Source organism: Xiphophorus maculatus, chromosome 18, assembly GCF_002775205.1.
Source record: "Xiphophorus maculatus strain JP 163 A chromosome 18, X_maculatus-5.0-male, whole genome shotgun sequence".
In the NCBI taxonomy this organism is placed as follows: domain Eukaryota; kingdom Metazoa; phylum Chordata; class Actinopteri; order Cyprinodontiformes; family Poeciliidae; genus Xiphophorus; species Xiphophorus maculatus.
Genome location: NC_036460.1, coordinates 29,956,446 through 29,979,881, shown reverse-complemented (window position 1 = coordinate 29,979,881; position 23,436 = coordinate 29,956,446). Strand labels below are relative to the sequence as shown.

General features: G+C 39.9%; 2 protein-coding genes across 3 annotated transcripts in view; both read left to right on the top strand.

Annotated features, from left to right (window-relative positions):
* Window positions 1-10,219, top strand: part of LOC102233260 (stromal interaction molecule 1-like) — a 36,572-nt gene extending 26,353 nt beyond the window's left edge. The window contains exons 9-13 of one of the 2 annotated variants that reach the window (XM_014471892.2): window positions 283-450; window positions 975-1,075; window positions 1,176-1,405; window positions 4,345-4,756; window positions 6,155-10,219. In XM_014471892.2, the coding sequence (XP_014327378.1) occupies window positions 283-450; window positions 975-1,075; window positions 1,176-1,405; window positions 4,345-4,756; window positions 6,155-6,662 (1,419 nt within the window). In that variant the 3' untranslated portion in view covers window positions 6,663-10,219. The remainder of the gene's footprint in view (window positions 1-282; window positions 451-974; window positions 1,076-1,175; window positions 1,406-4,344; window positions 4,757-6,154) is intronic. The other variant, XM_005807483.2, reaches the window with a different exon arrangement.
* A 997-nt stretch (window positions 10,220-11,216) lies between these two features.
* Window positions 11,217-20,846, top strand: LOC102235583 (protein sel-1 homolog 3-like). The gene is made up of 23 exons (XM_023350833.1): window positions 11,217-11,474; window positions 11,554-12,028; window positions 12,666-12,792; window positions 12,891-13,012; window positions 13,649-13,764; window positions 13,851-13,912; window positions 13,989-14,118; window positions 14,466-14,601; window positions 14,697-14,828; window positions 14,936-15,141; window positions 15,243-15,422; window positions 16,587-16,706; window positions 17,678-17,818; window positions 17,910-17,972; window positions 18,114-18,287; window positions 18,377-18,504; window positions 19,379-19,462; window positions 19,541-19,631; window positions 19,706-19,793; window positions 19,870-19,979; window positions 20,079-20,206; window positions 20,277-20,382; window positions 20,560-20,846. The coding sequence occupies exons 1-23, from the start codon at window positions 11,421-11,423 to the stop codon at window positions 20,650-20,652; spliced, it is 3,066 nt and encodes a 1,021-aa protein (XP_023206601.1). The 5' UTR covers window positions 11,217-11,420; the 3' UTR covers window positions 20,653-20,846.
* Window positions 20,847-23,436: the final 2,590 nt, after the last annotated feature.

The following is a 23,436-nucleotide window of genomic DNA, read 5'->3' as shown; positions in this document are numbered from 1 at the left end:
GCTCTCGCCATTGGATACTTTCAAACTAACGAACAAATCAAAAAACTGAAATGCGTCTTGGATGTAACGAGTAACGAAACGCTATATAGAAATGTAGTGAAGTAGAAAGTACAGATACTTACTGTTAAATGTAGTGGAGTAAAAGTAGAAAGTATCCATTATTAAATCTACTTAAGTAAAGTACAGATACACGAAAATTGTACTTAAGTACAGTAACGAAGTACTTGTACTTCGTTACTTCCCACCATTGGTCTTAACCTTGTTGTGTGCAACTTGTTGTAGGTGCGCATGGCTCTAAAGAAAGCTGAGAAGGAACTGGAGTCTCGGAGCGGCTGGTCTCCTCCAGAACCTCTTCAGAAGTGGCTGCAGCTCACCCATGAGGTCGAGGTGCAGTACTACAACATCAAGAAGCAAAATGCTGAACGGCAGCTCCTGGTGGCCAAAGAAGGGGTGAGCACAACAGAATCAGTACAATGTATTGTATTTGTTTTGTAAATGATGATACATGGCAGATCAGATGAATTCTGCAGATTAGTGCCTCTAAAAACAATAAAAGAATTCAAGCTTTATTCTCAGATTTTTTTAACCTTTTTTCCCTCAGAATTCTGACTTCTGATTAGGTGTCAATTATGTTATATTAGCAAAATAATCACAAACATTTCTTTATTATAGGATTTGTAAACCTGCACATTATACACACTGAACGCCATCCAACATTTCTTTGGTAGATTTGAGTTTTAAGACTGGATTTGCTGGAATTGTTTAAACAATTCAAACAAATCTGATTCAGAGGAAAAAAGCCAAAATTCTTTTATTTTTTTCATTGGCCCTAATCCTCTTCCATACATCTCAGACCCATTATCCATTAGCAAAAATTGTTTGCTGGTTCTGTTTCCTCAGTACAAATATAAGAGATAAATTTCATCTTATCATACATGGAAACTAAGCACTAAGTTTTGCTTTTTGCTTCACAGGCAGAAAAGATCAAGAAAAAGAGGAACACTCTCTTTGGGACGTTCCATGTGGCTCACAGCTCCTCACTGGATGATGTGGACCACAAAATCTTGGCTGCAAAGTGAGTCGGAGTGAACAACAGTACAGAAAAATTATTGAAAATATCTTAGTGGTTGTTGTGCGTCCTTATACATGTATTTCTTTTTGTAACGTTTCCTCAGACAAGCGCTTGGTGAGGTGACCGCCGCTCTGAGGGAAAGGCTGCACCGCTGGGAGAAGATTGAGATCCTCACAGGTTTTACTATCGTCAACAACCCGGGCCTTCCCTCGCTGCTCTCCACCCTCAACCTCGACGCCAGCTTCATGGGCGGCAGAGCCACACCGCAGCACTTCGTCATGTCTGACGACATGGACGACTTGGACGAAGGCATGATGTCTGGAATCCTGCAATGTAAGGGTTCATTCAGATCTGTTCCCCAAGGTTCGGGGATTAGCAAACAACTCCCTAAACAGCCAAAGACTGTGGTGGGGAATTGAAAAAAAGAAAACAAAAATCAACCCACATGACAATTGGAGAAATTGCCTTTTTGCCTCCATCTCGCACTGGTGACGGAGGTGGTGGTGTAATTGTTTGTGAATAATTGTTTTCAAGACCGTTGGATTTGTTCATGTACTTTAACTGTCTTGTTTTTAAAACAGTTTCAGTTTACATAATTTTTGTACTTTTCAGAATTTTTTTGGCTAATATGCTATCTATAGTGGTGTATTAGGGTCAATGTAGCTAGAGCAAAGAAAAGTACATTTCTGCCCCCCAAAAATGTGAAAGTTTTAGAACAATGTCAGAAATGTTGCACACACAAAAAAACTCAGTTTAAAAAGTTGTACTTTTGATGGAAAAAACCTCAGGTATTTTCTAGAAATAATTTGGAAATCTCTGAGTTTCAAAAGTCAAAAATTTTACTCTTCAAGCTGAAACTTGTCCTTTTTTCTAGAAAATTTCTGAGATTGATCTAAAAATTCCTGAGTATTTTGGTGGAAATGTACTCTATTACTCTATTTCTATCTGCAGTGGCCCTAACACACTGTTGTTCCGATCACATGTTTTAGTAAACCCTTTTCCGGCCGGCACTGATTTTCAGCAATTCCGATTTCTCTTTAGAAAATGTAATATAGAAAGAGTGGCCATAAAATGCTTGTTTTTTTTCTTCAGCGGTTTTTCTCTTCATTATTGCCATTACTGTTGACATTAGAGGCAGAGTCAATGTCTCTGAGGGATGTTACCACAGCCTGGAAGCTCTCAGGGATTTACGCTGTCCGTAAAAAACATCTGATTGTTTATTTTGTTTCCTGGCCACTCAGAGGTCAGGGCCACTTTCAAATGGTGCATCTCTATCTTTGATTTTGTTTTGTAAATATTCTTAATGTTCTAAGTGTTTACTTAAACTCCAGGCTATTATTAACACTGAGGCCTTCTGTGACTTTTTTTTTTTTTGAAAACTGAATGTTCAGAAAAATATACTTCTTCATAAGAACAAGGTTTTGTGTTGATATTGTAATGTATCCTGCAGCAATGTTCAGTCTGCCTTTGTGGCAGATCCCAGTGTAGTCAGCATTCACATCCTGCTTTCCATCACATTTCCATCCATTCCTCTAACATGGATTTTCTGTATAATATTAGATTCTTACATTTCAGCCTCCCAAACCACTGCAGTGTTTTGTCACATTATTAAAATGTTTCTAGTTAGACAAAACATTAAACATTTCATCATGTGTTTTAACACATGCAAGTCTTTTTATCAATTTTAATTGCACTCCCTTTCTCACTCTCCCCCTTTTTTTCTTTTTTTACACACCACCTTTGTTTCTGTTTTGCTCCCAACACTTTCCCAATGGCCTCACTTTAGATGGCACACAGCAGCAGAGGCGGCGAGTCGGTGACCTGTGGCCCAGTGCTTCAGATTGCCAGTCCATAAGGAAGTATTCTGGTTGGCAGTAATTTGTTCCCAAACTCAGTCTTCAAACTGCCTTCCCCTTTGACCCGTCTGTAATTCCTTTAACCTGTATGTCCTGGGCCACAGCTGAATGAACAACCAATGCTGTTCATCAGAGAACTCTACTAATATTTCCTTAGTACCTGCTCACCACATGAACTCCCATCTCCATATGTGGCTTTTGCCCGATTCACTCCTGTAGTTTTATCTCAATAACATTCAAAAAGTTTTACCTATTTAATATTTTTTTCTTATTTTTGGAAATGCTACGATAAATACATAATGTAATTTTCCTCGGATGCATTAATAAGGCATTCATAAAGTTAATGAAAAGTTTGAATTGGTCTCCTTTAGGGATGAAGCCACTTATGGGACTAATTGTGATGAAGTCAACTAAAAAATAGTTTTGTGATTAAAAACCTGTTTAATTATTGATGTTGTAAAGTAATTTAGTAAATTTGACCACTAAGTTGGTAATACAATTTACTAATAAAATTACTAAATTGACTAATTTTATGAGTAAATTTACGATTTAGTGATTTTATTTTTTTAGTAAAAGACTCAAAAAGATTATTTGCTGAAAAAAAAGTAGCATTTTTATTTACACTCTGAGCAGTGATTAAGCCAAAACTGTACAAACAATATATCCAGCTTGCATTTTAGATGAATAAAACAAACAAACTTTGTCTCGACATTAGTTCTAACAAAAACTCAAGTTGTTCAGTTTTAGCTTCACCTGGTTAAAATTTTGTAGAAAAAATAAATAAGTAAAAGTTTCTTATTAGGCACTTTTTTTCTACCCAATTACTAATTGGGTAGAAAAAATAGGTATAGGTATACCTATACAAAAAAATAGGTATTTTTCTCTTTTTGCATTTTTTGTTCTTTAAATGCATCAAAGAACTCTTACTATTTTCTGTAAATGCATCAAACACGATCATGCTTTTTTTTTTCAGTTTAATAAAAAAAATCTGATAAATGTAAAGGATTTATTCCCTCCTCCACTCTTTATTTTCATCCGCTCATCTGTCCATTCATCAGCTTCCCTCCAGAAATATCTTCCAGCCCATTAAACATTTGAATTAAACAAGAGTCTAAACATAATAAATGTTTAGAATGTATTTATTAATCTGTTTTGTATTACAAATTTGTTACTTCCATCAAAGAACCTGCAGAGCCATCTTCTCTCTCTTTTCTGTTTTATTTAATGAATCTGCAGGTTGGACCTAAAGAAAAGAAAATATATATATTTTTATATCGGCCAACAACAGCCTTATTGGTGCATCTCTGAGTAACATCCCAACAATCTTTTCCTATGTTAATTTTTTCTTTCCTTCCCTTGTTTGTCAAAATCTCTCCTGTCAGTGTTTGCTACTAATACTGTGGCTTTTCCCTGCAGCTCCCAGTATGATGTCCCTGCGCCAACGCCACATTGACCCCCAGCTGGCTTTGGGTTCCCAGAGGTTGGTAGAGAGTTCCCTGCTTGCGGGGCAGCAGGGAGAGGGCAACCCTTACCCGTCCAAGCCTAGGCCTGCCTTCAGACAGTCTCGAAGCCATTCGTTCGGGCAACTCGAATGTCTTCCCCTGCAAACTCTCTCCTCAGCTGTGTCTCACCCGTCAGTCATCTGCTCTTTCAACCCAATCCCTCAGTCTGTGCCGTCCTTGTCCTCTTCCTCCTCCTGCTTGCCCAGCACCGTTGCTGGCGGTGTTGCCCTTCATTCCTCCCATGTACATCATGCTGCTTTCCAGCCCATGGACCCAATTCCTGATTATATCTCCAAAGTTCACTCCTCATGCAGCGAAAGTCTCGGGTACCCGTCTCACTCTACACTATGCATGTGTGTGGTTCTTTTTATTTCTTTATTTTTCTAACCACCTTTGGTCATGTTTTTTTTTTTTTTACATTTCTTGCAAGACTGACACTTTTTCAGAGTGTTTGGGTTTTGTCACTCTCAGTAGTTGAAGTCATTGTGTTTATCATCACTGCACCTCTTAAAACAGTTACTCTCTCCTTTTCAGCCTTTTTGCAGTGCTCCTGACATTCATTGCCTTCCGTCATTAACAAGCGTGAAGTTCCATTACCCAGGCTTCACTCAGCATGCTGCTTTGCAGACATAGTGCAGATGAACCTAAGCATGGAATTAGGGCTGGGCGACAGATCGGTTTTTATCGATTATTCTATTAAAATTGGCTTTTGAAGATTTGATTTTTGGAAAATCTTTGTTTTCTCTCTCTCCAATGGGCACGTTGTGTTTCCAAAGTTCAGAGTGATGTCGGCACAGCTAAGTCCACAGTCTTATCTGACAAATGTGCTTCTACTAATTTGGACTTTAGGACCTATTAGGACCAGGCTACTTTTTTCTCCTCATTTACAAGAATAAAGTCATAGTATTATGAAAAGAATACAGTCATAATCTTTTGAAGATGAAGCAGTAATTTTATGAGAACCCAACATTAAAAATAAAACATTCGAATGATGATTTGGTATTAGCTTTACAGATGAGGAAATACTAAATCTTTTGACACGTCGGCATCAGATGATTGTCGAGCAGAACTTTGAAACCATGCAAACGACTGAGTCTATTTTGAATAAAGATCTGAACAAACTGATCAGATCTTGCTTACAGGATGAATTTTTCTCATTAAAATAACTTTTTTGTGTTAGTTTTAAGATGTTCTTGTAAAATTGTGCCTTTATTCTGCTAATATTGAGACTATTCTTGTAAATACATCAAAACTCTCAAAGCCTGGGCCTAATACGCTGCTGTAGGTATGGTTGACATGAAAGTCACCTTTTGGAAATATTTAGTCATTTGTAATTTTCTCCTCAGAAAATACAATCTGATAAAAAACAAAAATGATGGATGCGCCGATTGCAGTTTTCTGGCCAATCACCGGTCTTGTTTGAAATGTTGCTAAAAAAAATAGCCTCAACCCTCTCTCATAGTAGAGCAATAGAGGATAGTGGCTGATTTTTAGACCTGCTTTGTGATCAGCTTAACATTTAAGTATCGACCAATCACTGATCTCCCAAAATTAAAAAAATCAAGGCCGATTTATCGGTGCATCTCTAAAAAAGATTTTATTTTTAAGCCATTTCGCCCAGCCCTACCTGGAATACATGCATACATTATGAAACCTATGGATATTTCAAATCCTCCCCCCCCCCCCCATCTAATTTTTGTTTTTTACGTCGGGCCCCTCTGCAGGGACTTGAACCGCTCCGACTCCGACTCCTCGTTGTCCCTCTCGCAAGTCGGCGATCGGCTCTCGGCCTACGGCTCCAAAAGCCACCTGATCAAGCCCACCTCTCTGATGTACGGCCTCTCCGGCCGGGCGGACGACACCGTCTCCCTGCACTCTAACGGGGGGAACCGGATTTACGACGGCGGCGCCGCGGAGAACGTCTCCGGAAGCCCCATCCTCATGAAGGAGATCCACCACATGGAGAAGTCGCCCAGCCTGGGAGAGATCAACAGCTTCTCCGAGTCTTCCCGATCTTTCAGCCCCAACTCGACCGAGCCGGATACTCCGTCTCCGACGGGCGGCCAGGCGGGAGCGGCGGCAGCGGGGGGGAAGGGCAGCAGTCGCATCCCACAGCTGTCGTCCAAGAAGAGTCCTCTGGAGGAGGACAGCTGCTCTACGGGAGAAGATACAGATTCTGCCGTCATCCGCAAGAAACACCCCTTCAAAATCTTCAAGAAGCAGAAGAAATGAGCAACAAGAACCAAAAGGCTGCCAAAGCTGCTTGACTGTATTCCTCTATTTGTCTTTTTTTTTCTTCTACTTCTTTTTGTAATGTCTTGGGTTTAATTACGGTCAAAAAGATGGCACGTTGCATTTTACCTGTAGGTTCCGACGCCTGCGTTGGCCTGTGGGAGCAACCCGCCGTCTGGCCTCCTCTGCTCGATGGTCCAGCGCTTGAAGCGGAGCGCGGCGGGGCAGGTCTGTACAGTGGAATGTAAAGTATTATTTATTCCTGCAGGAGGTTGTGCCAGTCTGAAAGGGAAGCGTGTCTCCCTCTGGATTTTTTTTTTTTATTAGAATTTTTTTTTCCTCGTTCTACAATCTGACATTTTGCATGTCTTCACTTTTGTTTGACTGATATGCTCTTAGTGTTTGCTCGGTTCGTGTTGTTATCCAGCGTAGAAAACACTCGATGTTACTTTGATTACTACTTAGCTGTCTAGCCTACCAATTCAGATGAATGCACACTGTTTCTTGTGTTTTGTTCCTCTTTTTTTTTGTCTTTTTTTTTTCCAACTGGCAAGTACAGATTTTTCTGTCATTTGTTGTCTAGAAGGGTGAAAATATACATCTAGGGGAACTTAAAACACAATAGGAGAAGTGGTAGTTAGAGATTTGGCTCCACCAAAATGTTACTATTTAGACACAGTGTAACAGTAAAGACTTGTAGATGGAGTTTACAAGAAGAACATCTGCTAATGTTACGAAACGACAATCACATTTTAGGGTAAGGGCATTTCTTTTTTTAATGTTGAATACTTGTTCACTCTGTACAATATTGGAAAGGTCCTGGATGTCTGTTCTTTTTCTTGCTTTAAAGTCCAACTTTATTAAACAATAACCACAGATAAAAAAAAAAGTATTCAATGAATTGAAACCTTACATATGCGTCTCATTTAAATTTAATTAACATTGAAAAGTAAATCCAAAACATTTAGTTCCAGAAGTGAAGCTCAAAGGAACTAAACAGGGATCATTTTGGACAATTGATTTCTGTTCATTTCAGCATCATTGTTTCCAGCTAATGAAAATCCTGAATTCTGTATTTGAGATCACAAAGTCTACATTACATTTGATAAATGTAATCGGTTTCAAAACAGAAATGTTACATCATGGCCAACACCATATTTTTCTCCACCATTCTGTCATTGACGCCACCCAAATGTAGGGTGGAGCCACAAAAGCTAATTGCTGGCTGCTCTCAGTGCTCTATTAAAGCCCGGCAGTGGAAGGTTGAGTGAAAGGAAAAATGTGGCGCCAAATGATGCATAAACAATTTATTTGCTTCAAGCTAAAACTCTTCCTGCATCAGGTTCAGGAAATGCACCAGCTGCAACCTGGGTCCTGGTTATGTATGCAAGTAATCTTAGCTTCACAATCTTTAGCAAGATTGCTTCACAATCTAGTAACTAGTAGTTATCCCTAATAACTGCTAGTTACTAGGGATAACTACTAGTTATCCCTAATAACTACTAGTTACTAGCGATAACTAATAGTTATCCCTTACTAATGAGCCTTTTTTCTGACATTATTTTCTTTCCATTTGTCACAGTCAGGACTTTGAAACATTCATTTAGATAAATCAACCACATCCATTTTAGAGCATTTAAAGACTTTGATGCAATTCATCTTTTTACTTACAAGGGAACCTTTGTGTTCGTGCGTTTCTGGTACGTCCGTAAATCTGACACACAGCCGACATCTGCATTCAGCAATGAATGACGAAGCCACTTGTCTTGGCTCACTCTAGGTTAACATTTGCTTCAAAAGACTGTCTGATGGAACGAGAAGAGACTGTTGCTGTGCTAGAAGGAGTTAGCCCAACAGTGAAGCTGTTCAAGCCAAAAATAGCATCTCAGTGCTAAACATGTAGCAGCAGTGCAGACATCAAAAGTATTAAGGTCAACGACCACAGTCCACATTTGTAAAGAAGTTCCACGAGTGAAACACTGGAAAGCAGAACAGCACTTTGCACCAGTTCAGATTAAAAACAAATGTTATTGAACTGTCTATTTATTCAATAATTACAATAATTAATTCATTACAGACTCTTCAGTTGACTATTGAAAATTTGAATCAAGTCCCACCACTAGTTGATGTGCTTGGAAATTGCACTCTGAACAGCCAGCTTTTGTAAGTAACAACACTTTGTTTCTCACGTCTCCAACACAACTGACCTTCCTGTGAGTTTTCAGGCCATAGCATTTGTTGTGCTATGAAAAATACTTGCAGTCAAATTTCTTGAGAAGCTGGATTTAGGGTTTTCATCAACTATGATTCATAATCATTAAAAAAAGAACACACAAAAAAACCAATTGAAGAACCAGTTGAAATATAGCAGTGTGTGGATGAGTTTTCTGAACCAGTTCTCCTCTGCTTGGTAACAGACGGATGAAGGTGATTAGATCAGACCTCACATTTCTGATCAGTTCTATTAGAAAGGCAAAACTTTAAACTGCTTCTGTTCTTTTCTGTCTTACTGGTCCCCCTTTTTTCCACTTTAGTTCAATGTAACAAAAAAGTAAGTAGTAATAGTTGTTGGTAAGGGCTACCATTGCAAGGATATGTATTTGCTTAGCTGAAGAAAAAAAAAATGTTACCATTTAAGATGACTTTTTATAAAAGACTACAAGGTGTGGAGGCAAAACAACCAATCGAGTAAAAGTGCCAAATCTCTGATTTGTTCAGAGGCCTTCGTATTTGTGTTGTGTTCGATCCCTTCGGCCCCTTTTGCCCAGAGTCCAGAGCTCCACGATGTGCGCCGTGCCCCAGTATAGATACTGAATGTCCCAGGGTATCGTTACTGTAACAGTACCGTAGGTACAACATGTTTACATTCGTTACAGATGAGTTCAATTCTCAGATTATTTACAACACAGAATGTTGTGGCAGTTTTTAATGCAAGTTGCTTGGTTTTAAGCACAGAGCTATGCATCAGTAGTTGTAGTTGATTTTTGACGTAGTGATGGCGCCGGTCATTTTTTAGGGCGCTCCTGTTAAATGATCAACCAAAAAGTGCTGCAGAAGACAGTTCGTCTCTCGCCGCCTCGGCCTCGTAATGTAACCGGTGGTTCGGATGCAGAAGACAATGTTTCAGTTACTTATTTAAGAGACCAGATTGAAAACATTCTTACTGGTACTTCTTAGTGTCTTTTCTACCTTTCTCCTTTTTGTTCTGTTTAGTTTTTTTTTCTCTCTCTCTCTCTCTCTCTGCACGACGGCTGTAAATTGAAAATGCCATCTGAGTGCGCGGGGGTGTGTGTCCGGGTGTCTGTCTCCTCCCAGTATATTGCACTGTAATGTTGATGCATGTCAACTACCATAACAAAGCCTATATTGGGTTAAAAGAATGGATCAGCTTCAACTCTAACCTTGCTACTCGACTTTTCTTCTCATTTTTGAGCTTATATTTATGAATACATGCAGTATATTTGTACAGAGAAAAATGATAATTTTGCATCTGTGGTGGTCTAGACTTTGATGGCACTCTTGCATGATAGCAATAAACTATTTTGAATGAAAACAAACTGGATTTTACTCGTTTGTAATCTGAACTCAGATTTTTTTTCCATTTTTCTTCAGGAATAAACAACTTCTCAGTCTTGCAACGTTCCTAGGAACCGTTGTAAACGGCCTAATGTGAAGCACTGTCGACGTGTTGAAGGCAGAATGTCTTAAAGAGACAGAAACCACTTCCAAGGCGTCAAATTGTGAAGTCAACTTTCTTTTAGGTTATGTTTGATATTTACAAGGTGTAGGTGTACTGTACATCAAACATACATATACTGTATATACACCTTCAGTATTTTTCAGATTTTACGCCTGAAAAATACTATCACTCCTTTAATTAGGAATTACCATTTTAACTTGTAGAAAACTTGAGCCAATTGCATTTCAAACATACAGTCACTTACAAAAAATCTTTTATACCTCTTGAGAATTTTTGTCATGTTTACAGACACAAATTCTAATTTTATATATTTTTTGATTTTCACACAAGGCACAACACCAAACGCAAAGGGATTGTAATAATAAACACAACCAACAAATGACTCAAAAAAAGCAGATGCCATAGTGAAGTATGTTGACAACCAAAATAGAAAATTAACAAATAAAGAAAATAAGTGTACAAAAAAGACAATCTAAATAACTAAATAAATAGTATTAATCTCTTACATGGCACATGTAACATGTTAAACAGGATGTGTGTACAGCTTTCCCTCAGCAGTGGAATTCCTGAGCTTCATGCAGAACTGCTATCTGTTCTGTTTGATTTTCTCACCAGAGCTGTGTTTCTCTGCAGCTCCTCCACTGTATTTCCAGTAGATATGAATGAAACGTCTGTCTGGACCCAGATCATGAGGAAGGACAAGTATCATCACAGTTATCAGGTCTTTACTTGTAAAATATTTCAAATGTAATTTGCTTCCAGTTCACAAGCACTCATTGCTTTGTGTTGGCCTGTCATGTAAAAGGCCTGCAGCTGTAAACTAAATGTGGAAACATGTAAGGGGTGTGAATACTTTTGCAGGCTCTGTGGAGAAGCTTTAGTTGTGTCTTTTTCAGATACAACTCCTCCCCACTCACCCGCACGGTTCAGGTAGTAATTGGGTGGAACCGTGTGCTGTTAAATATTTACCTGTGTTTCAGAGCAGCCAATGTGGAACAGGATTAGATCCGGCTCTTTAGTTTCTCTGCAGCAGAAGGTTGCTGCCGGCGCTGTGAAACATGGCCTTTCATTCGTTGTACAAATGCATCTGCCAATTTTTCCTCGGCATGCAGGTAGGAGCATGTTCATCTCAAGCATCTCTGTCTTCTCCCCTTTCGTCAGGTGTGTAACTGTGTGTGTGCCGTTCTTCAGATTGTTTGCGGACTGGACCAGGTGAAGCTCCTGAATCCTCCAGAGGAAGCTCTCCCTGACCATCTCCTGAGAGTTTTCTACTCTTGCGATGGGGCAGCTACCGTACAGCTGGACTGTGTTGTGTCGTTTGAAACTGGCTCGGTCTCCACAGTCCCTATCAGACGATGGAGTTGTGTCCCTGGCGACCCTGTAATAAGGACCGTGAAGCTGAATCTGCCAGACTGGTTGGTTTACCAAGCAGACGGAATCGTTCCGGAGTCCCACAGGGTGCTGAGTTGTTTTCTCCGAGCCTCTGTCAGATACAGTGGTTCTGATGATACTAAACGGTCCAAGGGTTCTCAGGATGTGGCGTTCTTGCTGCCCAAGCCCTTCTTCAGTCGCCCTATCAAGCAGCATCGTCTCTGTACTGCGTGGAGTAAACAGATGTTACAATTAACTCAGCAGTTTTTACAGAAAAAGTGTCCTTCAGAGCAAGGTAAGATTGGACCAGTGAAACGCCTTTGAAATTGGGCCTCTGTCTCTTTAAGAAACTTCTGCTCTTTCTGACAGGAAGTCATCACAACATGGCTCCTCATGTTGTTTACAACCGCTGTTAGGAACGTTGGACTTAGAAGTAGTTTGCATGATGAGCCCAGACGTGCAGCTGGGCTCGTCTGGCTTCTTCAATTTAAAATGTTTCATATTTTAATGGTTACAAAACAGGCTATAAAGGAAGGAATGGAATAAAAAGGGAAGGAAGATAAGAGAGAGACAATTAAGGAGGAGTGAATCAAGAAAAGAAGGACATAAGGAAGAAATGTGGAGAAAAATTATAAGACGTACAGCCCAGCTGCACGTCTGGGCTGTTTGCTAATTGCTACTGCCGCTAGTCTGGAGGAGCTGAGTGGGGAAGGGGTGCTGCGTGAGGTGGGAGGTCGATGTCACTTTCTCAAACATGCATGAAAGAATCAAAGCAATACTCCATCCATGCTTCTGATGAGGGGATAACGTAATATGAAATTAATACTGGTAGCATTGTGGAAGTTACTTGAAACATTAACCTGTTTTAAATGACAGCTGTTGCATATAAAAAAACAAATTTTTATCCAACTAAAACTCCTTGTTACCCTTAGAAACCATCCATCTTCTGTCTGCACTCTATGCTTCAACTGGAGAAAGTTTTGGAATAACAAAGAGCCTGGATCCGTACAGGAACGAGCTGCTGGAGCACTTCCGCGTTAAAGCCGTCCCTTTTCCTTGGTATGACAGTGAAGTTGCCACCCAGTTAATTATTCGGTGGATGGAAACGTTACTATGGTTACCTTTGCACTGATCACTGTAATATTTTTTCTTCCTAGGTGTGAACTTTCTCTGTGGGTATTTGTTAGCAGGTATTGCGAGCACAGATTGTGTGGAGTGTTTCATCACATTGATTCCCATAACAATTATGCCACACCAGCACTTTTGCTAACGAAATCAGGTATCAATAACTTTTCTACATGAAAGCTACTATTTGATGTTGAAAGAGAGGCATCTTTACTGACACCACAGCCCTCCTCGTGATCATGGTTGGAATCACCATTTACGGCTTTTCAGTAGAATTTGTGGCCATTTTTCCAGATTCCAAAAGCTTAAAACAGGTTTTAATGCTAAAATATCTACATGTCTCCAAATAAAGAACATTACCTTGATTGAGATATCTTCAAAATTTTAGTTTTTATGCCAAATCATTTATTTTATTGACTTGTTTATTTATTTAATTTTATCATTTGAATTATTCACTTAAATTATTATTTTAAACAAATAATGATTCTGGTTCTGCTTTGGAACCATTTGCACCCAACAAACGTTCATGTACTGATAAAACCTTCCAATAATTTGCCACTCATATTTATCATCTGTAAACCTTTTTCTTTTTTTTTAGTTTTTAGTCCAGCTCAAATGATTGAACATTTGAAATGTGTTTGGAATATTTTGCTTGAAATTCAACACATAAAGATCCATGCTCTTTTATTACTAGTCTCTGTTAGAGAAAGCTCCAGGTAGATGAATAAATGACCGTTTTAATTGAAATAATTCGAAGCAACATTCCGACTCGGTCTCATTCTGACGACAGGCCGGCTGCACATTCAGATAAGTGGAGCGTCTGAGGAATCCTCTGCGTTTCTCTCCTCGTTCGCCGTGCCTTTAAACAAGTGGTGCCAACTCACTTTGACCTTACAGGGCAGAACTGTGAGTGATCTCATGTTGACGCAGCATATTCTTCAATATTTTCCTTAAGGATGACAATGGAACTTAGGCTGCCATTGTCTCTATAGGTCACCGTCTCCTTGGCGTTTATGGACAACGAGGAAAGAACGGTTACATCTTCAGAGTACTTGTAGGTCTAGTTTCTAACTTAATGAGGAATTCATCATGTGATTCTGCTCATCTTTAACTTGCTTTTTAATACACAGGTTGAGTCATTCTGCCATGTTGGATGACACAGAGGGGTATTTTGTGATTGGTGGAGGGAAATTCATCCGAGGCCTGGAGGGTTATTTTGGACCAGTGGTGTACTACCGCAACAGAGTTCCTCACAGTCTGGTAGTTACGCTCTTACAAATTCATCTCATAAACAAAATGTTTTTTACATATTTGTTGAAAGTGTCACCATGTTGTGACAGTATAATATGAGACAGATATTCTGTGAAAAAAATCAAGCTCTTCCTCTTCCTCCTCGGTCGGAAACGACCAATCAGAGTGGGTTGGTCAGAGGAGGAGGGTCTTAGTGCTGTCAATCATGCTCATGACTGGCAGCGCTAAACAGAATTACATAATTACACTTGCTGACATGATTCAATGATACGAGTTAACTTTTCATACAGCAGCTTTTACTTAACAGTGCATATTTTAAATCTAAGCTCTTCTCCCTCGTTTTTCTACATCCACAGTCTGACGCAGCTGCTCCAGAGGTTATAAAAAACATAAACCTGACTGGATGGCTGCAGAGCTGCCAAGAATTTCTTTTTGACATCACCGTCAAGATCAGTGGCTTCACCCTCAAAGCCAAACACCAGAGGAAAAGTGGTAATGTGTCTTTTTGTCCACCAGATGGCGGTAAAATCTGAGCGGAAGAAAACCTGTGAAGTCACCAAAATATTGACTGCTTTTGGCCATTTTAGGGACTTGTTTGGCTGTTTTCCACGACCGGATGGGAAGCGATCCTTCAAATCCCCGGTGTGAGCTTTGGGAGGAGGCGGCAGCTCACAGAAAACTGGCTACAAAACTGGCCAAGTTACTGGTTTTTAAACATGGTAACAAATGAACCACATAATGCAAGTTTGTCTGACTAGACAGCTTGAGAGCTGTGATGATGTCTTGATTCACTGATTGATAGTGATGGGCTATCAAACACCCGCAGGAGGAACGGCAGTCAGCCCGTCCGCTGTGGGAAGAGCTCTGTACTCCTTCTCTGTTCAGAAGATGAGTCAAATGGGCAGCAGTGCAGCGGTCAGGAAAGTCTTACCTCTGCTGCTCCAAGCTGGCTGCCTTGCTGATAACCACGCTCTGCACATGTCATCTGTGCTCTACAGCTCTGGTCTGGGAGTCCACAAAAACCCCATTAAGGTGTTTTATTCATTTTTTCTTTTTTATTCTAGCAGAGGTTGTTTCTCTCTACCTGGGATTAACATGTTCAGTTTATTCCCATGTTTCTGTGTTGGTCACAGGCCTGGCTGCTTGCCCTGCTGGCTGCACAAAGGGACCATCGGCTGGCGCTTCTCCATCTCGGTCATGTCCATCAGCGGGGGCTGCATGGTCTGCCCAAAGACCCAGATCTGGCTTATGCATATTATGCAAATATTGCTAAACAGACGACTTTAGACCGTCATAATCCCACACCACAGCAGGTAATGGATGTGTTGGATGTTGGAAAGTAGAAACTGAGAGAAAGCTCTCATCTCTGTTCTTCTATACTGTACAGTGGTGTCCAGAGTCGGTCCTCAAGGGCCGGCCTCCTGCGTGTTTTAGTTCTCTATCTGGTTTAACGCACCTGAATCAAATGATGGCTCATTACAAGGCCTAAGAAGAACATCGTCGTGGTGAAAAGGTTGTTACTACCACCATGGAGAGAACTAAAACATGCAGGATGCTTAAAACCAAGGGTCATTCTGGCTTTTTGCCAAACATGATTTTTTTTTTTTTTAATCTAAATCATCTTTTGGCAAAAGAGGATCCATGGGTCATTATTTTAAGAAGGTGACTCAAATACGTCCACTGCACATGCATACAAGTAGAAGTATGCAGATATCTGACAGATACCTGCATTCTGTCCCCTGACTGATATCTTATCTGTCAGGGGAAAACTGACATATAAGATACTTTATTTCATATTTGTTGAGCGACCCACCCCTTTCTAATGCCTCCCTGGGCAACTGCCCATATAAAAAACCACCAGTGAAATGAAGACTGGACAGTGTTAAGCCCCTCCTTCTGGCTCTCATTGGTTGTTTCTGACCAGTGGCGTATTCCTGCAGATCAGCATAAGGACCACAAGGGGGAGCTTGATTTTTTTTTTTTTTTTTTTCCCTACCTTCACATTATCTGTCTTATGAAATTGTCACACCATAGTGGCACTGAATTTTATTCAGGGAGTATCAAGGTAAAGGGAATTGAATGTCACACATTTTAGATTTGTGTAAAAGAGCAGATAATTTTTTCTAGAAGGAAGTTTGCCATTCTATTATGGCTGAAAACATAAAGAAGTCCAGGTGGCGTGAACACTTCTGCAGGGTTCTGCGTCTCATTTTTCTGACATGTGAGCTGAGGCAGAATATGCTTCTAAAAATCTCCTTTCACTGAGGGATCAGCATCCAGTTTAAAGTCATCAATATGATTTCTGCACTCTGTGCTCTGTGATATAGGAGAGATTACTGTTTGACGAAGAGGCTGTTTGGAGCAGTTCTTCATGTTTAATTCATAACCCCAGCGCAGCGTTTTGTGGAAGAAACTGTTGAAAAGAAAATCAAAGTGTTTCACCTTAACATGTCTTCTGCTTTTCACTTCCTTTTGAGACGTTTGTGGAGGCTGTATATCTGAACGACGACGAGGCTTTGAACCGTCAGACCAATGAGGACCATCACATCTTTCAGTGGCTGAAGCTTCAGGCCCGCAGAGGGGCAGCTGACGCTGAGGTACACGGCTTTATCTGGCCCTGTTCTTTTAGGCATCGGAGGGAGTTCATTTAGATTTTTGTGAGGATTTAGGCGATCTGTGAGGCTTTGATCTTTTCAGTGATGTTGAGATCAGGGGTGGACTGTGCCCACCACCATCTGTTGCACCAGATTCCCCACTTTCTTCTTGCTGCTGCTGAATCTTTTATTCGTCTAGCTGCATGTGTGGGATTTCTGTCATGTTCCAGAAATAACCGAAAGTTACGACAACGAATCAGGGCTGTTGTTGTAGATAGAAAAAAAAAATGTGGCAGGTTGGGGCGGGGGAACATTTTCACCAGAAATCTCAGAAATCTGCTAGAAAACAATTTCTGAGTTTCAAAAATCACAAATTTGACAGAGAAACTCAGAAATTCTGTAATTAATCGCAAAAATCTTCTGGAAATTTTTATTTTGAAATGTCAAAAGGTGAAAATTTGTCCAAAAAAAAAACTCCAAAATTTTGAGATAAATCTTAGAAATTTTCTAGAAGCAAGTAGAAATTTCCAAGTTTCAAAAGTCAAAAATTGGATTAAAAGACCTTACCAATCTTCCAACTTTTGAAACTCAGAAAATGTCCAAAAGGCAAAAATATTTCATTTTTGAAAGTTTTTGAAAATTTCCATGATTTCTTTTCTAGAATCAAATCTAAACATTTCTCTAAGTTTCTTTGGTGGAAATGTACTGCTCTTTTTTCTATCTCTTCCATCATAAAAAAAATTCATGCAGAAATGCTGCCACCTGTATTTCTACCAACAGCAGCAGGACGACTGGGAGGAATCAGAGGAGCTGGATTTTATTATTTTAATGGGGTTTTGTCCAGATTATCTGTCTCTTATTGTACTGGCCCAGCATAGTGACAGTTTTAACAAACAGACATATTCTTGCAAAAGTGATCAACTGCAGCTTCAAAGACGGAGTGGAACATTTAAAAAATAACCGTTGTCCTGCAGCAAGCTCTTGCCCGGATGCTCTTCTGGGGTCAGCAAGGATTGTCTCCAAACATTCAAGAGGCTGTGAAGCATTACAGAAGAGGAGCTGTTCAGCTGGAGGACCCAGCGTCTATGTATGACTATGCAATAGTACTACTGCTGGTAAGATTGAAGTCCGTATACATTAAAAATGCTGGCTTTTTTTGTTTTAAAGAATAGTGATCTTCTTATAGCAGATTGTTTTTCTTTGCAGGGTCAAGGGGTTGAGAAGGATGTTCCAAAAGGTGTCACGTTCCTCAAGAAAGCAATGGATCAGGTTAAATAATTAAATAATAAATAATTATGTTTTAATTACCCATTTTTAATGGCAATGTAGTGATTAGCTTGTTAACCTCTTAGTTAGAAATCTACTCAATGTTCACACTCACCCTGTTTTGTTTTACAATGCTTCCATCAGGGTTTTGTTCCTGCAGTCAACGCCCTGGCCTGGTACTATGAGCAGTTTGAGAAGGACTACCAGCAGGCGGTGGCTCTGTGGGAGGAGGCCGATCTCCTTGGTTCTCCAGACGCCCCGTTGAACCTCGGTGTCTTGTACTCACAGGGCCTGTATCCAGGAAAACCTGCAGACCAAGTTCGCAAACATGCAAAGGCACACATTCCTTGTACTCTAGTGTAAAACCTTCAGATCATTCAGTGGGGAATAATTTGTGTGTCCATCAGCATGTGGCCTACAAGTACTACCTGAAGTCTGCAGAACGAGGACACTCGCGTGCAGCGGTTTTCCTAGCCGACGTCTGGGCCACCGGGATTCCCGGATACGTCGAGAGACGTCCATCAGATGCCGTTTCGTTAGCTACTTCCACTTTGTTTAATCACACTTCATGCACACTTCTACTGAAACCTTCACTTACACTCACCATGAACACAAAATCTGATAGGTTTTGACATTTAAGCATCATAAAAATCCTCAAAACTTCCCGGGGGGGGGTGAGAGATTCTTGTACAACCAAAAACAACCAATCAGATCCAGGAGGAGGGTCTTAGCGCTGTCAATCACTCCTGTGTAAGTGCTGGTCAAAGTTGTAATGGCGGAAAACAACTTACCATTCCATAAAAACTGTTTATTCGCTGCCACGTATGCTAACTAGCTTTAGCAGTCATGACAGGCATGATGACAGCTAGCTTTCTGTTATGCTAGCTGTAGCATAACATGGAGCAAGGCAAAGGGTGTGAGAAGCACATACAAGAGGGTGATTGACAGCACTAAGACCCTCTTCCTGGCTGTGACTGATGGTTTGTAACCGGGAGCGGTGTATTTCTGCAGGTGGCAGTAGAGCCACAGGGAGGAAGCTCAGTTTTTGTTACGACAGCGCGTTTTAACAAATGTGTAAAAAACATGTTATTTACTGCAGCTTTAGTATTTATTTTAATACATTATCTACAGGTTTATGTTGTCATTCCTGGACAATGAACAGTTGAAATGCATTATTAAAAATATAACATTGACCTGCAATCTATCTGAACGATTAGATTGGATTTTGCTTTTTCTGAGACAACATTGTTATAAATCAGTGATTTACGAATAAACTCAACTAAATTGATTTATTGAAAGCCCAAAATTCAAAGCATACTCCGTGCCAGTGATAACAGTATGTAAACCTCTGACCTCACTGTTTGTTTGCACATGTTTGACTTGTTTACTGTGTTCTCATCAACCTGTAGCTGGGTGAAGTGGACAGCTGAGCAGAACGGCTACTTGGGCTCCGTCCTACGCAAAGCGCTGGACTCCTACCTGAAGAGCGACACGTACGTTCTCCTCTTTTCAAAGTCGATACGACAGCAAACGCATATTTAGACCAAAATGACATTTTGTTTATCAAACAGGTTCATATCTTTGGTGTTTTATATGATGGCAGCTGAATCGGGGTATTCTCCTGCACAGTTCAATGTGGCGTACCTTTGTGAACAAAATGCGGTGAGTTGTATCTCTTATATGTACAATGTAGATTTTAACATCAAGTCACGATCGAACGTTTTTTTCCGCTCTAGGCTGGTTTCCTGGATCCCGCTTATGCTACACGCTGCATGTGGCGATATTACAATCTCACAATCCAGAGTCAGAAACCAGACTCTTATGGTGCGTCACCACCTTTATGTTCAATCGTTTCTAGGCCATTTCCTGTAACTGACCTGCGTTCTTGTTCTTCCTCCAGCCTTTATAAAAATGGGTGACCTGTTGTATGAAGGGTCAGACAGCAGGGAGAAAGACTTCTCCTCTGCTGCACACATGTATTCACTGGCGGCCTTAAGGAAAAACCCACAGGTCTTGTTTTTGATTGTTTTTTTCCTTTCTTTTTGTGTGTTTTTTATAATTAAACTTGTGAATATTTCTCTTTAAGTTGTACTTTTAATCTCTTTTAAGGGTTGGTACAACCTTGGCTTGCTTGCTGAGGACGGTTACAGACTGCCGCTTCCCGTACTGATTGAGCTTGGCCTGTCTGAGCTGCACCTGGCAGACAAGAATTTGCTTCTCAGTACTTTGTACAAAAGGTTAACAAAGGCTAATAAACATGTATTTGTCACGTTAGTTATTTTAAAAGTGTATTTTTTCTCCTCTCAGATGCAGAGACTCGGACAACGCGGATTCGTACTTACCCTGCAGCCTCGCTCTGCTCAAAGTATTTTTGCGATCATTTGAAAAGCGCTACGTTGCTGCAGTCGTGAAGGTTGGTTCAATCTGCTAACGTCACGAAACTCGATCCGTTTACAGCAAGTTGCCGTGTTGCATTTTAAAATGAAAATGTCATCCTAAAAATACCAAACGCAGAAGTACATTTGAAGAATATGTTTTGGTTAATTGTGACTGTACTGTAGTATTGATTGTGTAGATGCTATTTTTCCAGGTCTCCGTTGCTGTTGCTGTGGTTGCGACTCCAACGTTGTTTGTGATCGTCCTCGGCGTGTTGAGGAGACGCACGGACGACCCAGAGTCTTGACCCAAATCTGACAGAATGCACAAGCAGCAAATGGATTATTTAGTGTTTAAATGCAGATTATCCCAGGGTCATCATGAATTTGATGTCTTATTTTATTGAATTAAGTCATGTAAAAAAAAAAACTGTAAAGAAACTGAAAGAGTCTCCGTTGTGTTTTTTCTTCAGTCTTTTTGACTCTTCAGAGTCTCGTATAAGATTGCAATAATATTTTAGTGTTTTTTAAATAAACAATTTCTGTTGTTTGGAAATTGGATTTTGCTTTGTTTTCCTATATTGTAACCTAATTTCTTCAACAAATTCTTCAGGTTTTTTTTTTTTCCTTGACATGACATTTTAATCAGATTTATTTATTTAAGGATGTTCCACATTATTAATCAGGCCACAGGTTTCAAGCAATATGGGAAAGAGAAAGGATCTCTGCTGATGAAAATCATCAGATATTGTAGTGCCGTATGACAAGATATGAAAACATTAGATATTTAATGAAAACTGAAGCGTCATCATGCTGTGAAGAGATTTGTGGCTGATTCAGAACAAAGATGGTTTGTACAGATAAAGGCAGAATGAGGAAGGTTTCTGTTAGACAAATTCATCGGATTAAGAGAGCAGCTGTTAAAATGTCCTTACAAAGCAGCAAACAGTTATTTGAAGCTGCTGGAGCCTCTGGAACCTCAAGGTGGAGGATCCTCCAGAGGCTTGCGGTGCATGAAGCTACTATTGAGCCACCGCTAACCACTTTCTTTCATGGTTCAAAAAGAAGAGCCGAACCTTCCGTAGCAAAATCATCTTCATGCATGACAATGCACCATCTCATGCTGTAAGGAATACCACTGTGTCATTGGCTGCTATGGGCATAAAAGAGGAGAAACTCATGGTGTGGTCACCATCCTCCTCTGACCTCTGACCTCAACCTTATTGAGAACCTTTGGAGTTTCCTCCAGCAGAAGATCTGAATGCAGTTCATATCCAACCAGCAGCTCTGGGAAGGTTTTCTGACATCCTGCAGAGAAATTCAGCAGAAACTTTCCACAAACTCACAAGTTCAATGGATCAAGAATTGTGCTGTGATATCAAAGAAGGTCCAATGTTAACATGTAACTTGGTCTGTTAAGATGTTTTTGATTGAAATAGCTTTTGATTTTAGTACATGTGACCACTTAATGCTGCACATTCAAAGAATGACCGTTTGCAGTTCTTTATAATCCATAAAATGTTTAGAAAATTTGCTGTGCATAATAATTTGGAACATTTTGCATTTTGAGTTTTTTATTTTTGAAAAAAATACTGTTCTCATATGGAGCTTTGTTCAGTAAAATTTGATTTATACTGTAATAGTTCATGACTTGAAAATTATACTGACCATCATTTGCATTGACCATGTAAGAAAATCTGAGAAAATATCACTTACATAATCATTTGGAACACGGTGTAGATCAATATGCCTAAAGCATATTTTGTGAAACTACAAGTCCTGTCATGAATATAAATTATATTTGTCATTGCCAGACCATCTCGGGGTCAAAGATCATCCTCTAAACATAGTGTATGAGGGTCTACAAAATCACTATGAGATGAAATAATCTGCAGAAAGATCCAGCTGCCTCTTATTTCAGACACTCCAAGCATTTAGACGTGGTCAGTGAATTTTCATCAGTGCAGACAGAGAGTCTGCACAGCATGACATGCAAATAAAAAGCAATTTGCAGCACATCTGTACATTCAGCTCCTTATGCTGAACTCATACATGTAGGCCTAATAAATATTTCAATTTTTTATTTTTATTTTAAATGTTCCTAAAACAAACTAAAGTAACTTTTTGGTTGAGCTATATAGCTAATTTCTAAATGTACTGTTGACATGATGGACTCTAACATCTGTGGAACATCAGAGAGATTATAATGCCAACAAACATTAAAAAAAATGCAATGTTGCTCTGCAGCAGCAAAACAAAATACCTCAACTGATGTGCTGTAGTGTCTGCTCATCAGGCGCTATGCAAGGTTGTTTCCATGGCGTCGCTTACTAATTGCAGTTTCAGGAAGTCGGTTTTATGTCTTTGCTTGATAATGAAGCGGTGCCAAGCAGATAATCTCTCTTAGGTGTTGAGATGTGAATTTAAATAAGAGCATAAACATGTTGGATTATTGATTTTCCTCTCCAGCTTTGGTGCTGATGGGGGTGAAGGATAGCACTTAGTAAACTGTCACAATGACGAATTAAAGTGGCAGAATGAAGCTTTGCCCATACTGAGCATCAGCTGCTGTAAAAAGAAACGTCTGCATGAGGGCACATTTTTCAAACCCAGGACAGATAATTAGTTTTCAGCTTTGTTTCAGTATTTAGCGAGTGTGTAGGGCTATAGACCAGCAAAATGAAGATGTGTAGTGCCCATGTTGAAGCATTGAGCGTTTCTTTACACCAGCGTATACATTTAACACTTTCATAGTTTGCCAAGGCTCAATTCTTTTGTTCCAGAGGACAAACTTATGCAGCAAAAACATATTTTGGATTCCTTATTTTACTTTTATTGTTACTGTGTTAAACTCATTGCTTTGCAAAATGATTCCCCTTTTCTTCTAACACTGTAACACGCTCTATACCTGATCACATGACATCAACGGTAGTTAGAGGAACCTTGTACGTCACCTCGAACAAACCACCCCATTTTGAAACTCGGTGGTGGCAGCTTCATGATGCATACGAGGGAATCCTTAAAGAAAGCTTGTTGGAGGCTGGAGTGGATATCCGCCCTTCCAGCAGAACGGCGACCCCAAACATGCAGCC